We start from the raw sequence: 16,460 nt of genomic DNA, 5'->3' as shown, positions 1-16,460 counted from the left end.
CTTCCTCCCCTCCTGTTACAAATGCAAACACAGAACGAGGATTCCACAAACTCCTTCCTTCAAAGGCCCTGCCCAGTCAGGCAGCCTGAGCTTGTACCCTCTGGCCCTACATGTAATTGAGGTCAGTTTGAAGTAAAAGTTTAAGAGGCCAAAGCCTGGAGCCCTGTACAGCAGGACAGGGACACCCTGGGCTCCAGGTCCAGCGCCATCACTGTAACCCTGCAAGCCATCTTTCCAGGACAGTCAGAGCTGAAAAACAATCTCCTGAGTCAGGAAAGAGCAGGCCTACTGCTCAGCATCATCTGCAGTCAGGTGCCAACATTTCAGGGTCTGATATGGGCTATTAGCAGCAAACCTGGTTTAACAGAAGGAGCCCTTGTCCCTAGGGAAGAACGACATGGGAATCTCTGATCCAATCATCTTCATTCTCCCAACGAAATTTCATTGGAAAAGTTTTATTGAAAAAAAATTGTACAAATTAAGTTCTTGGTTTGACAGCAACAAAGGCTCATTTTCTCCCTTCCCTCCCACCTTTGAAAATTTATTAAAGGAAGGAATTCATCCCCATAATGCCTGACCAGAGTCTGCCTAGGAGCCCCCCTACCCATGACCTATTTCCTGATCCCTGTCACTAGGGCCAGGGCCATGGTAGAGGTGCCTGTCCCAGGGGCTGCAGCACCTAGTTTTATAGTTGAAGGAAGTCAGGGAAGATTGGGATAGAGCTGGGGGAGGGGGCTGAGGTGGTAATAGTGTCAGGAAAAGAGGATCCCCATTTCCCGAGGGCTGGGCTAAACCCCCCAGCTCAATTCTGTCTCACAGATGAGAAAGCACTTGGCTATAAATATGAACACTGACTGAGGCAGGCTTGATCCTAGGAGTCTGAGGGCAGGGCATGACGACTATTGCCCAGGTCCCATAGGATGTGGGGCTGGGCTCAGCATCATGATGTCTAAGCAGAGTGAATTCTGGCTGGGAAGGTCTGCTCAGACACACAGGAAGTCTGCTGTTCCCCCACCCACCCACCCCATGGAATTTCCAAGGTCAGTACCTCAGTTCCCCCACCCCATAGCACCCATGTGTTTCAGGAGCCTTCAGCTGCCTTCTGCCATCCCGTGCCCACCCAGGGCCCTACAATTCATCTCTCATCTTGTCACCCTTGGGCCGGACCAGGCGCCCAATGAATAGCAGGGAGCCGCTCTGGGAGTCTCGAACCAAGAAGATGAAAGGGTGGTCAGCGTAAAAGAGCTTGGGGCTGCGCAGCTCCTCGCGCCCATAGATGTCCTGGTCAAAGGGGTTGCCCTCCGTGTCCCACTCGAAGGCGGTGGCATGGAACACACTGGCCAGGTACAGGTCCTTCTTGCCCGACATGCGCGACAGATCTGCCTTGTTCTTGTCGATGGCTTCAGTCAGACCCAGGCCAGCCAGGTGTTTCTATGGGACCAGGTAGGTGCCAGGTGAGGCCACAGTAGGCAAGGCTTCTAGACCCTCACCCTCCACCCACATCGCCTGCCATCTCCCACTCTGTTCCTCAGAGCAGAGGATTATCACTCCCTGGCCACTTTCTGTGTGCCAGACATGGATGGCATGGGCACTTCAGTTCTCATGACAACCCTGCAAGCGCTTCTAATTGCCATTTCACAGATGAGGAAACTGAGACTCAGGGGAAAGGCAGAACTTACCCCTGGCTCTGCCCAGAAATCCTGACCAGTGCTTCTCAAAGTATGTATGGGTCACGGACAGCCTGCATCAGCTTATATGAAACACACATTCCCTGACCCCAGCCCAGAGCCACTGAATCTCTGTGGGTGGATCCAGAACCTTTTTAACAAACGCTCTAGGTAATTTCTGGCACACTGGAGTTTGAAAAAGACTGATCTAAGGACAGCTATGACCATATCACATTGGGGCGTAAAACCTTTCCAGAGTGATATGATGTCTGGGATTTGCTTCAAAATAATGTGATGGGGGAAGAATGGGTGTGTATAGATGAATCCTTGTTGGTCGTTGGGTGATATATACATGAAGGTTCATTACATTTAATATTTTAATACATTCCTATAGTAAAAAGTTAAAACATACACACACCCTGTTCACAGCTCTGCATAGCTCTCAGAAGCCAAGCACAAACTCTCTCACATATGAACTGTGCTTACATTGCAACCTCACTTCTTAAGCATGCCCCATCCTGTTCTCCATTGGACAGCCTTACTGAAAAACCAGCATCCTGGATGGTATCTCGATGGCTATCCCTTTTCCCCATAGGTCTTTGGGATAGGGAAGGCCGTTCAGAAAGCCTTCCCTATCCCACAGACCGGTGCCATGCCTCCCTGGGCCTCAGTATCCCCAGCCTCCCACTATGTCTCTCCTTCCTGGTTCAGAGCTCGCCCAAGGCAGGGCCTATGTCCAGGGCTCTCCTGGAATCTCAATGCAAAGAGGCAGCAGTACATGACTGTGGGCTGAGTGAATAGCAGTCCCTGGAGCCAGGCTTCTGCAGGGCAGTCCACCTCCTTGGCATGGCCAAATAAGGCACTAGATCTGGGGTTCTGAGACAGGCGTTCTAGGCCCAGCTAGTCCAATCCCAATGACCCTGTGCAAGTCACTCACTTCAAATTTCCCAACTCAATTTAACCCAAGGACTGGTGGGTAGTGTCCACCCAGGGTTCCAGAAGACATGGGAGAAAGAAGGGGAGGAGGGGGTAGATAATGGCCACTGCAGAAGAACAGGCTGGGGAAGAGTTGGGACAAGCCCAAGAGGGAGACACCGATGGCTCCCCACTGGAAACCTCAGTGCTGTCTACAGTACAGACCATCCAAGCTCCACTAGTCTCTGGTTTGGGACCTAAACTCCATTTCACCTCAAGCTTTCTCTCTCCATACTCTCAGCAGCAAGTCTGAATCAATTCTGTGGGTGAGAGGCCTGCCAAGGAACCATTTCTGGCATTCAAGGCAAGAATGAGATGAAAGTTTCCATTTGGAATAGGTAAAAAAAAAATCTCTCTCCTGATTCACAAAAAGGCCACCTTGAGGACTAATTGCAGCTCCAGCACTTACTAGCCAGAATAACCTTAGCAAGTCACTGCTTCTCATCACCTAGGTGGTCATAGAGGGAAATCATGTTGGGTAGGTAGGTTAATTTTCTAGCCATCCCAAGTGACCCACAGTTGAAAGCCATGATTAGTCTTATTGCTGCATGTGGGACGATCCTCCAGCTTAAACAGTGTGTAACTGGGGGCCTGTTAGACTCTCAGAGGCAGCACAGGAAATGATTAAGGGCATGGCTTGGTGCCAGATATCTGAGTTACTGGCCATGTGACTTTGGATAAATTATTTAACCTTTCTGAGCCTCAGTTTCCTCATCTGTAAGAGAAGATTGACAGTTCTACTTAATAAAGTTGTTTTGAGAATTAAGAGTTTGATACATATAAAGTGCTCAGGAGAGAACCTGGCATAGAGCAAGTAAGAGCTTAATTTAGCTACTGATGTTATCGTCATCTTCCCACAGACAGAGCCCATGCCTCCTTCCCCAGGTACCCCCACAGCCAAGACCAATACTGCTTGGATACCCAGAGGGGCTCAAGATAGACATGCTGAGCTGGTGAATGGGTGCCCTAAGCATCCCCCTCCTCCAAGCCTGGAAGCCCCCAAGTTGGGCCATCTCTCACCTGCAGGTCATGGGTCACCTCCACCACACCCTTGGGCAGGGAGATGGCAACAGCCTTCTTCTGCATCTTCCCCATCCATATCTTCAGCTGCTCTTTGGTCAGCATCTTTTCAAGGCGCTCAAGGGGCTCCACGTGGTGGGGCATGAGGATGATGAGGCTGGAGAGCTTGTGGGCCAGGGGCATTTCCACGATTTGCATCTTCTCTTTCTCATCATCATAGTAGTTGTAGAGGCCTAGAAGAAAAGCAGAGAGGGCACTGGGCACGCTGCAGAGCCGGGGCAGGGCCCAAGCACCCTCAGATCCCCACCTTGGCCTCCACTCTGTAAGGCACCTACCTGTCCGGTGCATCATGGTGACACCCACGGTATAGGAACGGGTCACCATGAAGCCTCGGTTGTCCACCATCTTGTGGTGGAATCTCTCATCCCAGTGTGCTGTAGCAGAAAGTAGGATACAAGGTCAAGAATAGATGCCCCACCTCGAGACACAATCCCAACTGCATACCCTGGACTTATCCCTGCCACAGGCCTCTGTTCCAGTCTTCGGGCCTCGGCTGTAGCCTGCCTCCCCGCTGAACACCAAGCCCACAGAGTATATGCTCCCTGCTTTGGGGGACGGGGTCTTGGCCCCAGGACGTGCTGCCTGTAGATATGACTCTCTACAGTCAGGGCCTGGCTACTTCCACATGAGAGAGAATTCCTTCAGAAGAGGGACACTCAGCTCGGCCACCGCCATGTCCACCCTCAGCCCTAGTGCCTACCAGGCATTTGGGGAACATGTGCTAAGCTGGACTTCCCACTCCACCTGCTGAGGGGTCTGTGCCCTGGGCAAAGGGTGCCCCAAGACCACCCCTAAGTCTTGTCTCCAAGTCCCATCCATTTCTGTGGCCAGAAAAATGACCCCAAAACCATGCATACGTGACAGTGGCCTAACCCCTGCCCTATGTCACAACCTGACCTGTGTTTAAATTCAGGCTCAGCTGACAACTGCTGTGAGACCTTTCACTCTTCCTACCTTGGTCACTTCATTTATAAAACAGGAGTTAACTCATCCCCAAAGCACACCATGAGAGGAGCAGTGCTATCCATATAAGTCCTCAAAAATATGCAGTAACCCCAAATCAAATCTTCAGTTCAACACAGATGCACCTGGGCCTGAGTCCTGACTCTGCTCCCTCTAGCTAAAACTGTTTCCTCACCTGTGAAATGGAGGTAAAACTGCCTGCCCCCCAGGGTACTTTTGAGATTAGGCCTGATCACAGGTGTGGGGCCTTTCTACAGCTTACATCTGAGGCAGAAGTGATTACTCAATTTTATTGATTCTAAGACAAGCAATAGCACTTTGCCGTGATGAAACACAGTAGGAACACATTCTCTGGAGTGTCTGCTGGGCTTGGATCTCTGCTACTTCCTTTAGACACAGCGCTACACCTCTCCGAAGCTAGTGTCTTCTATGTAAAAAGGTTTAATAACAAGGCCTGCCCCATGGTTGTTATGAAGATTCAAACACAAGCAGTGCTCAAGAATAGGGATCTCACATGTCCAGGGGCTCCAGGGAGACATGAGGCCCCGCCCAGCCCCACCATGCCCGGCCCGGCCCCGCCCCTCCAGACTCACGCTTGAAGAACATGGCATTGACCAACAGTGCGCCATCCGTGCGTTCCACCTCCTTGGTTACCTCAGGCAGCTTGCCATCGGTGGTCTGGGCAGCCCACTCATTGATAGACTGCAGGGCGCTGCGTTTGTCGCGGAAGTTGATCTTGGAGTGTTCGCAGTTGTAGTGCTGCTTGCTGCTACGCACGAAGTCATCAGCAAAGCTCACGGAGCTGGGTCCATACAGGCGACTGCCCAGCTTCCAGGTCACGTTGCGCGCAGTGTTGTTGCTGAGCGAGCGCAGCAGCTCGCCCAGGCCTGCGTGCACCTCCTCATCGCGCAGCTGCTCGGCGCTCAGTACAGCCTTGGCCTGCGATGCCGTGGTCGCCTTGCCACCCAGCGACACAAGCCCCAGCGACGAGGCCACCACCACGGGTGACAACAAGATGTTCTCCACTGCCTGGTCCTTGGCCATGGCCTGGTAGAGGCTGAAGGCCAGGCCAGCACTGCGCTCAGCCAGCGTGGCTGCCTTAGGGCTCAGCTTCTCCCCTGTGCCAGGGGCTGCTGCAGCCACCGCAGGTTTCTTCACCTCTGCAGCCAGGGTGATGGCCAGGAGGCAGAAGATGCTGGTGAGCAGGAGGGAGCGCATGGCTGGGAGGTGGGTTGTGTGCGCCACTGAGGACCTGTGAGGACTGCAGAGAGAGTGTGGCCCTGAAGCCCTAGGTGAGCCTCCCCGATAACCATTCCCCACCTTCTGGCCACCAAGTCTCCTGAAGATGGGAACAAGAAAGCCCAGAGTTCTGGGGAGCCCAGACCTAACTCAGGCAGGGGGAGGTCTGCCAATCTCGCAGAGGCCTGCTTTGACTTCTCATCCAAAGCAGGGTTCCAGGCAAGTCACCACTTCACCCTTGTGATTTCTAATGCTGAACTTAGAACACTTAGTCTGACGTGTTTAGTATGTGTATTTCATCACTAATCTGTGACTTCCAGGAGACCGGGAAACCTAGCCAGTCTGGCTTCTCTCTATATCCCCAGTGCCTAGCCCACAACGGGCCTCAGCTGTTCCTGAAGGAACAGAAACCAGGGCCACCTGGCCAGCCCTAGGGTCCTCAGTTTGTATAAAGGTTAGTTCTGATCTCATACAATCCTAAAGCCCTTTTCTAGTGGGAAAAAAAGTGGCAGATGGGCTTAATGTCTGCATGAAGCCCAAGTGCCTGGGCATAGGATGTCTTATGGGACAGAACTATAGGCCTGCTCCTCCCCTCCATGCCTTTCATTCTGCCCTGGATGTTAATGAGTCATTGGTTGTTTCACTCATTAAATGAGAGAGCCCAGATGCTCCACTCTACTGCCCGAGGGTGACCTTGAGAGTGTGTGCACATGCATGTGCATGTTCACCCCTCTCTGAGCCTCAGTCTTCATTTTCCAAGTTGTAAGGGTCTTGGTCTCCACACCTGAGGCCTCTGTTTTGCTAAGGACTTGTCTGCCCATCTGCCCAAAGCCCCCGGAGCGGATGGGAAATCCCCAGGACAAAAGCTGGGTTGGGTTGGGGAGTAGGTTTCCTGAGAGGAAGGATGCTGGGGGAGGGGGTAAGTCACAGCTCAGAGGAGCAGTGACACCCCCTCCCCTTTACCAGAGGCTGGCCAGATGTGTGTTCAGCCTCCCAGAAAGCTGGGACAGCTGCTGCCACATAGGCCATCTGCTCTGTGGCTCTAGGGTTGCCCTCAGGCCCTGTCCCTATACCACAGAAGTAGTAGTGTTCCCTAGGACAAACCTCACTCCTCTCTGGGGCCTCCAATCAGGATAGTCTTTCCACATAAGACATTTCCACACTTCCCCTTCTTCAGCTCATTTCCCCCTCTACTTCATGCAGCGGGACGGAAGAGGAGATGACAAGGCAAAGGGAAGGGTTGAAAGGAACACTGGTGGAGGCTAGGATCCTACTGCTCTGGCAGCTGCCATCTCGTGGTCTTCAGTGAAAATGGAAATTTCAAAATCCTGGCGGAAGACTCAGGACTTGGGCCTGCCTGTGGGAGCACTAGGTTTCTGGGAAGACTCTACTGCCGAAGAGGTCCTATGAATCCCTCTCCCCACCCCCGATCCCCAGTCCCCTTCCTGGGCTGCCCCCTCCTTGAAGGTGCAGGGCTAAGGGGAAGTAAAGGGTACATGGGGAGAGGGGTAGGGAGAGGAAGGCCACTGAGATCCACAAATGCCTGCAGGAAGGCACAAGAGAGATCTGTACCCTAGAGCACATATTGTGGAAGTAGAGACTTACCCTAAAGTACAGCTTCGGGAGGCGATATCTCAGGGCCTCGCCACCTTCCCCCCAGCCCTAATTTCTTCCCCACCAGGCCTGGAGCCTCAAAGACAGTGACCATATAATTACTTTACAAACAAAGCCACTTAAGAGAGTAGAATGAGGCCCTATGAATTATTATGCCAGGAAAACAGGGACACAGTCACCCTCTTCAAAGGCCACCTCTAGTCCAGAGAACTGATGCCACAACTCAGACCCCTGCATTCCCTTGAGAGACAGTCAAGAAGCCCAACTACCTCAGCCCTGCCACGTGGCAGACACCATCCTGACAGCCCCTGTCCCCAGCCAACCAGAACTTCAAAGTGCTAGGAGGGGCTTTTCAAGAAAGTTCCAAATTACTAGTTTGGGATTCCTGAGGCAGCCACACAGCTGTGCTCCTGCTCCGGCTTCAGTGACCAGTGACGTGGCAGGCTGGAAAGTGAATTATCTCCACCAGCCAGGGAAGCCTGAGAAGCAGGAGGCCTGGGTTCGGGTCCCAGGGGGTGCCATAGAGCCCCCCTTGCCTTAGCTTCCAGTCCACACAGGGAAATGTGCGGTTGTGAAGGGCTGCTCTGTTAACAAAGCAGCAGGAACGGAGGAAGGCAAGTCACTGCAAGCAAGCCAGCCTCCCACAGCCCAGCCCATGTTGCCGCAGAGAAATCCCAGCCTTTAGGCCAAGGTTAGATGATTTACAGTCCCACAGAGAAAAATACACAATCACATGATGCCCACAGTGAGCAAGACCGAGTTGAGACTGGATTCTGCGTTTTTGTAAGAAGGAAGGAAAGCAGCTGCCGGTGGGGGTGCAGGGGGGCCAGAGGGTCTCAAACACTTAAACACTTGAGGGGGTCTAAGGTACCTTGAAACTGCCTCAGAGGGAGGTCAATGCCTGCCTTTTTCATTCTGAAAGAAAACAAAGTGAAGAGGATGGGATAGGGCAGAGCCGGGGTGGTGATGAGACAGGGCCTGAAAGGCCCAGCCTCCAAAAGGGACCCAGTCTGCACTGCCCCTGGCAGGAAGGCAGGCCTAACCAGTCCCAGATCTACAGAGACCTTGGAGGTTGTCCATCTCTCTTTACGGGAGTGAGGGAGGTGGGTGTGTAACTGAGGCCAGAGAGGGGCAGGGAGCCACCCCAGGTCCACAGGGATCAGTGTGGGGTCAGGCCTTCTAGCAGACTCTTTCTTCCCAGAAGCATCCACAGAGCCCTTCCTGAAGGCTGGGTGTGGTGTCGTGTTACATACCCAGTAAAAAACATTTCTGCTGGGAATCCTGGTGACCAGAGACAAAAGAAGGGAACTGGAAGACCTCAGGAAGGGGGAATAAACCATCTGAGGACAGGAGGGTGCGGTCCCAGCCTTCGACTTCCACGGAACCAAAGCCCCCTAATTTTCCCCCAGCCTCCATCCGGGTCCTGCAGCCCTGAGGGACCAGCGGGAAACCGAGAAGAGGAGGGGCCAGTCCTGGAGGTGGTTTCATTCGTCCTCCACTCCAGCAGCCTCAGGAATGTCCCTAAGCTGGGGGCAGGGAACTCCAGTATCTGGAAGTAGTCTTAACCCTGCTCTTGGGGGAAGTAGGGGAGACTGGTGCTGGTCAAGTCCTTCCTCTAGCTGCCATCAGCTACGCATGCAGGCAGCTGATGAGAAACGGAGCCACCGTTGGTGACTCCTCCAAAACCATGGGGACAAGAGCCAAAACCCCACAATCCCTGGAAAAGCTAAGACTATTTAATTTCTATTCCTACCACCCTACCTTCAGGAGGCTCACATGCCCCAACAAGCCAGTAAGGAGCTGGTCCACCAATCCCTGCGGTCCCAGGGCCTCAACCCCGGAACTGGAGGCACCCAACCTGCAGAGCCCGCCCAGACGACCACTGCCTGCTGGAAGGGGCCCCAGACCCATCTCTCTCTTTTTCCCTGCAAAGAATGGAATCTCAGCGTCCTGGCCCCAGCCCCACTGTTTCTTTTCTGCCATCACACCCCTGCCCCAAACTTTTGGGGAGTCCTGCACCTTTTCCGAATCCTCCGGGTGCCGGACTCCCCAACCCGCTCTGGTCGCTGCACTAGCCCTCAGGCTCGCTCCGCCATCGCCATCTAGCCTTAGGTTCTCGATCTGTACCCTCCAGCTGCCCCCAAAGTGCCAGGGACTCCAGTTTGCGGGATCTGGGTTTGGCCTCCAACCACTCCCGGGGGCCGCCCGCGCCTCTCGCTGGGTCGAGCGCCCTCAAGGCAACCGCCGCTCCCCGGGCGCACCCCGCCTCCAACCCCCAGCCCTACCAGGGCTGCCCCCGCCCCTCACCTGGGCCGGGCCGGGCTGGCGCCGGGACGGGACTCACCGACCCGAGCGGCGGACGGACTCCACTCTCCGCCGCTCCCCTCTCCCCACGTCTATATATGGCGTCCCCTCCTCCCGCCCATCCCGAGAAACTTCTGGAAAGTTGGAAAGGCTTCCGGAGAGTGCAGCGGCTCAGCCAAAAAAAGCCAAAGACCTCCCCCATATCGCCCCGCTCCCGCCCCCTCCCTCTGCGGGAGCTCTCCCGGCCGCTGGGTCCTATTGCCCCCCTCCGTAGGATGAGGCGTGGGGATCCCCCGCCGTGGGGCCGGCGCCGGGACCCGCATGACCTGCAGAGGGCTGGGGTCCTCCGACTCAGCGGAAATTCCGGACCCTTGTGACCCTGGAAGTGGGGGCAGGGGAAGTTCGGACTGCGGAGCTGGAGGGGACACAGAGCTCCAGGGTCCAGGACCTCGGAGAGGAGCCCCCTTCGATCCCCAGGCTCTCTGCACAAACCAGCTTACTCCTGATCGCACATTCCTTCCAGCATCCCTATTTCTGCAGGGCTCTGCCCGGAATGGATCCACTCCCTTCTCTTTTTCAAGCTCAAATTTAATTGCATCCCCCTAAACACCCCCTTCTCAGTCAGGGCCCCTCTCCTTTGTCTCAGGGAAGGTAGTCAGAGGTTGGGAGGCAGAGTCCTTCTCCACCCACAGTTTTTCCTGAACACCTTGGCTGAGCGCCCCTCAGTGACTGCCCTGAGTGGAGAGGGGTTGGACAGACCCAGTACCTGCTCCTCACCTGGTAAAAGTCCTGGAGTGATAAAAGCAGAGACACCTGGGGAACATCGGATGGTGTGGCTGGGCCTGGAGGGGTGCACAGAAAGGGAAACCCTGGCTGTCCACTAATCAATTTGCTGTGTGACCCTAAGCAAGTTACTTCCCTTTTCTGGGCCTCAGTTCCTTGGGCTATGAAATGTGATGCTAAGTCAGTCCTTGCTTCCTTCTCTATCTATCTCTATTTATCTTTCTTCTAGGTCGTCCCTGCCCTACTCCCTGTCTGGGGCCCCTCCCACAGACTCCAAGTCTCACTATCAACTCCTCCCATCCCACCCTTTCACAACTGATAGCCCTATGATTTCTGAGTTAAGCTGGGGTATTCATTTGTGTTCTAGGCACTGTGGACACAGCTCTCTGCCCTCAAGGATGTACAATCTGAGTTGAGTATGTAAATGTGAGGAGGGAACTCAGGAATGCAGATTATTTAGAACACCCTCCCCCCATCTTATTTAATAGTGAAATGATAGATAACAGATAGGCATGATAGGGAGAGGAAGGGACAAGGTAGAGAGACACTTTATTCATTCACTCATTCATTCAATCAATAAACTGTGTTGAGCATCTTCTTTCTTCCAGGTATATCCCTGTAAATGAATTCTAGCAATAGGCTGATGAATCATCTGGATCCCTGGCAGCGGGGGTGGCAGTGGGCCCTTTCTGGCCACCCCAGCCTGGTAGGGGTGACTAACTTCTCAGTCTGGGTTAGGCTGCTCCTGCTCAAAGTCTGATTACAAGGACTGTGGGAAATGTGAGATCACAAGAGCTTCCCACTCTTCGAACTGGGGTCAAAGATTTGGAAATTACTTGAATCCTACAGCAATCATCATAGAATATGACATCTTACTCGAAGCCCCATGGAATCTTTGAATCCGCCTAAAGAATATTAGAATTTTAAACCTCAGAGTCAAAGAATCTTAGAATAAAAGTATTAAGGACTGCAGGTCAAGGATTCCTGTTTGTAGCCCCAGGCAAAAGTCCTCTCTGTAGTATCCCAAAAGGCCAGGCATCTCCAAGGACAGGGAGCTCACTCCCTCAGAGGCAGCCCAGGATTCTTTCTTAGGACAGGTTAGATCATTAACAAAACCTTCCGGCCTTAAGGTATGTCCATCTCTTTAGGGTGGCTGCCCTAGTTCTCACATGCTTTCTTCCTGCTTCAACTGTATTGCTCTTAAGGATAAGTCCTTCCTAGTCAAAGAAAGCACCTGGGTCACAGGCCAGACCCCACTCTCTACCCTACGCCCCACTTCCCACCTCCAGCTTGGCCCTCAGATAGTAATTGGCCAGGGAGCTAAGGGTCCACCAAAGCTGGTGGAATGAAGGAGAAATTTGCCTTGGTTTCCAGCAGGTGTCAAAATCCCAGAGATTTCCTTTCTTTCACACTCTTGCATCTCTTAGCTTTCTGAGGCTTCACCAATACTTTAGGGCAAGCCAGTGAAGCTTCATCTGTATTTGCAGCTGCTCCCCAGCACTAGCATCACCACCTCAGCTCCACCTCAGATCATCAGGCATTAGATTCTCATAGGAGCACTGGTCCCTGGTGCCAAAAAGGTTGGGGACCGCTGCATTAGGGGAAAGCTGAGTGCTGTGATTCTCAGTGATCGCCCTAAATGGGAAGGGTAAACTGAGGCTTATGCTGTTAGATAAACCCAGAGTCTTAGAAGGACAGAGTGGAAAGGACCAATGCTCTCCATTTGTAGATAGGGAAGCTGAGGCCTAGGGAGCGGGCTGGGTCTGAAGACCATCTGCTAGCCTTGCCAGACCCCTACTACAGCTCAGACTGGGTCAGAAGCCTCCTCTATGCTGCATTATCTCTGTGTCATCACCCTGTACTGTCATTAGAGACTTTGGACAGATACAGCCTTTTCCTTCTCACTCTGAGCCCCCAGTACCCAGCACAGGATATGCCCAAAAGAGGCACTTGGTAAGCGTGGCCAGTGATGCTTCTTCATTCACTAGTGATGAGAAGTGGCTGTCTGAATCTGCTGGGCTCCAAGCACTTTGTTTCCTCCCTGAAGAAAGACAAGGCTTCTTTAAATTTCCAAGGTCGGCAAAAAAATTTCAGGAGCCTTTGCCACATTATTCCTAGCTCTAAGCCCAGCCCAGGCCCTGCTGACTGCAGCCCTTCCCCCATACTCCCAGGCTGCACTCTTATCGGAGGGGGAAGAGGACCTGAAATACAGAGAAATCCAGCATTTCACGTCTGGATTCCTCCGGCACCTTCCGATCCCCTCGCAGGAACTGTTCCTGCCCTCCCTCACCTCCCACAGGGGCTCAGCTGGAAATTCCCTAGGTCCCAAGAGGGATGGGCAACAGGAAATAGAAAACCATCAAGTTCAACTGCATCCACACTGTACAGAAAGGAAAACTGAGGCCCAGAAAGGGGCAAAAATTTGCCTGAGGTCACACAGCAAGGCAGAGGTGGAGCTGGTCCCTCCCCCACATCTTGGACCGCCAGCCTTCCCTGCACTCCCCTCCCCCCTCAATCTTCCAACTGACCCAACCAGGTAGGCAGGCCCAGTTTTGCCAGGTATCACACAAATAGCTTTCTTTGGTATCAGCAACTAGATTCCTGTACTTCTCACCTTATATTATTCTAGGACAAAAGCTAACATGTTATTTAAGTGCCCAACACGTTCATATTATCATATTGAATACTTTCGGGTTAAGTAAAAATGTCCTTGTTTTAAATATGAGGAAACTGAGGCTTGGGGAGGCTAAGAATGTCTAAAGGAATATAACAAGTTTCAGCCAGAACTGGGATTTGAACTAGGTCTATTTATAAGTGGGAAGGTCGGGGAGGGGAGAAGAGGAAAGAGATATTCATGGGACACTATACTGTGGCCAGGCCCTTTGCTGGGCACCCTAAACAGTATCTCACTTTTGATTACTGGATGTTAATTGGAAGAAAGTGTAATCTCTGTCTTTTTACATGTCATAGAACTGGGGCCTAGAAAGGCTCCACTAACTAGGCCATGGTGAGTCCTCTCCCTCAGGAGCCCAGGGCTTCCACAGGCAGTTCTCTGAGATGCTGTCCAGGAGCCAAGAATCTGCTCACAGTCCAAAGCATGAGTCAGGGAAACACAATTTCTGCAATTTCTGATTCTCTCTCTCCAGAGTGTGGGGCCTTCCAACCAAATAGGCTGTCCTGTAAGCTGCCACGTTGGAGAGTGGGAGGCCAGTGGGGGTGGTCGGACAGCACGTGATTCCTCTTGTCTCCTCCCAGAGCAGGCCTGCCCCACCCCGACTCCTCTGCAATCCTGGTGCTGAAAGAAGTCACACAGTGCCTCCACCCACACGCCTGACAGAACACCCGAAAGGCACATGCCCACTGACACAGGACACTGCAGACACACGTGTCCACCCACCCCTTGTGGCTCTGTCATGCAGTTTGTGAATGTCTGTGTAACTCCAAAGCAACAAAAATGCACCACACGCGGCACACATGCCAAATAGGTACCTGTACACAGGCGCAGACTCAAGGGGTTGGGGAAAGAGCACGGCCCAGAAGTCAGTGATTTCACTCTCACCTCTTCACCCCTTGTTAGCTGTGAAATCTTGAGGAAGTCACTTCCACTCTCTGGGCTTCAGTTCCCATTCGTAAAATGAGAGGAAGTGACTTCTCCTTGCCACCCCACTCCCTGCCAGAGGACATTCCCCCAGCATTCATATCAAAGCCCTCAGGCATTTCTTGAGCATCTCTCACATGCGGGGTGCCAAAAACCCAACGAGGTAAGGACATAGGTCCCATTGGAAATGGAATGAGCTGGACGCAGAACACAGGAACAGGGCTCCTGAGCCAGCCCAGGGATCCATCCATTGCACCAACTCGAAACCCTTCTGTGGCTCCCAGTGCCCCTGGAGAAAGTCCCAGCACCTTCAGTGCCCTCGTTACCTTGTAGCAGGCATGCCAGCTTGCAAATGCAGGTCCTCTGTGCCTATTTAGGGCCAGAGCAAAGGAAGACACTCTTTGAAAAGCTTAGCTTTGGGGAATGGGGCGCACATTTTATTTAGGGTGGACCGGAGGCTCCCTTCCCTGTCCCAGCTTCCCCTCCTAGGTCTTCTTGGGCAGCCATGGAAGTGGCTCCAGCTGCCGGCAAGGCCAGGCTTGGAGGGCTGGTAGGATGGTAGGATGGTTGTTAAATACTGCCTTGCTCTTTCCCTTCCCCTGCTGCCTCTCCTCCCATCCCCTCACCCAGCACCCAGCTCTTCTCTCCCCCAGGTGACACCAACAACTGTAATAATAGTGATGCTCAGTTCAGCCACAGGGCTGTTCCCTCTGTTTTAGCATCTCTGACACTCAGAAAAGGGACCCCTGAGCTCTGACCCCCCTGCCCCACCCCTAATCTGCTTCAGCCCAGGGCAGCTTCCCCAGTGAGATGAAGTGCAAGACGCACTTTATCTGCTAGAATGATCCCTGCCGGCCTGTGAGAAATTGGTGACATTCCTTGCTGGCAGGGGAAGGACTGGATGAGAGGGGAAGTGGGGGAGGAATGAGACTTATTTTTCACCCCTTATGAAACTTTGGACTGTATGAATGCTTAAATATTCACACATTTTTATAAATTTAAAATGATTTGTGTTCTTCTTGAAAAAAACATTTTTTAGGAATTTAGCTTAAGAAAATGATTTTTGAAAATATGAGCATAGATATATATGTACAAGAATATCCGTTACAGCCTCACTGGCAGGGCCAAAAATTGAAGATCAAGAAGGGATGGACTATTGGCAGCCATCATAAAGGAGGAAGCAATTTTAATCCTTGAGCACAGAAAGATAACTCAGTGGACTGGTGTATAGAAAGTGGAGTAGCTTATAAAACAGCATGTTTGTGGAAACTGCATGTGCAGAAGCACAGATGTATAAAAGAATGTTCACCAAAGAGTCAGCTCTTGTTATTAGGTGATTTCCACATAACTTTAAAAACACTTCTGCCGTTTGGATGTGTTTTTCCCCCAATGAATGTGATTAATAAAAATATAGATAGGTAGATAGATAGATAGATAGATAGATAGATAGATAGATAGATAGACAGACAGACAGATGGATAGATAGACAGATAGATGTATATAATATTCATAGAAAAAAGTTCAGAAGGAAATATCCTTAAATTGTTTAATATTGTTTATCTTTGGAGATGGAAATATACATTATCTCTATTTTCTCCTGTTTCCCTAATTTTTTTTTTCAATAGCATATATCACTTTTATAATCAGTTTTTAAAAATCAATAAAGTGAATAGAAAAGAAACACCCAGTGGGAGGTCAAGCCAGGCCTGAGCCATGTGTGGGCTGGGGCTAGGGAAGTCCAGGTGGTGATGGGACCTGGGGCTCGGGCCCCCCACTGCAGCAATGGGGAAGAGGGGAGGCTGGAGCTGCAGACTCTCTGGCCAGGCGTGGCATTTTCCACCACAGGCCGGCTGGCTTCGGTCTCAGGCTAACACAAGCTAGATCCTGGTAGGATTTCTTGGAAAGCAGCCAGGGCGGGCAAGCAGGAGTCCCAACAGAGACAAAGTAACTGTGTAAGGAGGCAGGAGTATGTGTGGGAAAAGCCACAGAAGATGACCAACCAAGGCCAGGGCTCAGAGATTCCTCCTGAAGGCAGTTTAGCAGGGAAGTGACAATGGCACATCGATGCTTTTAAAGTTCTCTGCCTGCTAAACGGAGAGTATCAGAGGGAGGCCAGAGAGGAGAACGTCACAATAACCTAGAGTGAGATGCTAGTGCCTGGGCCCAGGCGGGGGCCATGAGGCTAGAGAGGGCTCAGGAGAAGGAAGGAGGACTCTCCGGTGTCCGGCCTGTGTGAA

General features: G+C 52.2%; 1 protein-coding gene across 4 annotated transcripts; it reads right to left on the bottom strand.

The window, feature by feature from the left end:
- Positions 1-439: 439 nt before the first annotated feature.
- On the bottom strand, positions 440-10,644 carry SERPINH1 (serpin family H member 1). 4 transcript variants are annotated; one of them, XM_039848079.1, is made up of 7 exons: positions 9,846-9,989; positions 8,410-8,453; positions 7,029-7,224; positions 5,279-5,946; positions 3,998-4,096; positions 3,663-3,895; positions 1,129-1,431 (listed from the first exon to the last, which is right to left on the bottom strand). In XM_039848079.1, exons 3-7 carry the CDS (start codon positions 7,070-7,072, stop codon positions 1,129-1,131), a joined length of 1,347 nt encoding a protein of 448 aa, XP_039704013.1. In that variant the 5' UTR covers positions 7,073-7,224; positions 8,410-8,453; positions 9,846-9,989. The 4 variants fall into 4 exon arrangements, with proteins under 4 accessions (XP_039704012.1, XP_039704013.1, XP_039704015.1 ...); XM_039848081.1 differs by lacking the exon at positions 7,029-7,224; XM_039848078.1 differs by lacking the exons at positions 7,029-7,224; positions 8,410-8,453; positions 9,846-9,989 and adding an exon at positions 10,620-10,644 and having other exon boundaries at positions 440-1,431.
- Between the last annotated feature and the right edge of the window lie 5,816 nt (positions 10,645-16,460).

This window comes from Pteropus medius, unplaced genomic scaffold (genome assembly GCF_902729225.1).
Source record: "Pteropus medius unplaced genomic scaffold, Ma_sr-lr_union100, whole genome shotgun sequence".
In the NCBI taxonomy this organism is placed as follows: domain Eukaryota; kingdom Metazoa; phylum Chordata; class Mammalia; order Chiroptera; family Pteropodidae; genus Pteropus; species Pteropus medius.
Note: the sequence above shows the minus strand (reverse complement) of the source record. Positions and strands in the feature narration are given on the sequence as shown.

What these genes read in the sequence shown, in the direction of transcription:
- SERPINH1 (XM_039848079.1), bottom strand. Translation starts at nt 7,072, where the DNA reads ATGTGGAAAGACTATCCTGATTGGAGGCCCCAGAGAGGAGTGAG. An exon ending in CACCATGATGCACCGGACAG is followed by an intron (nt 3,896 to 3,997) that starts GTAGGTGCCTTA and finishes CTTTTCTTCTAG; the next exon opens with GCCTCTACAACTACTATGAT. An exon ending in AGGTGACCCATGACCTGCAG is followed by an intron (nt 1,432 to 3,662) that starts GTGAGAGATGGC and finishes CTGGTCCCATAG; the next exon opens with AAACACCTGGCTGGCCTGGG.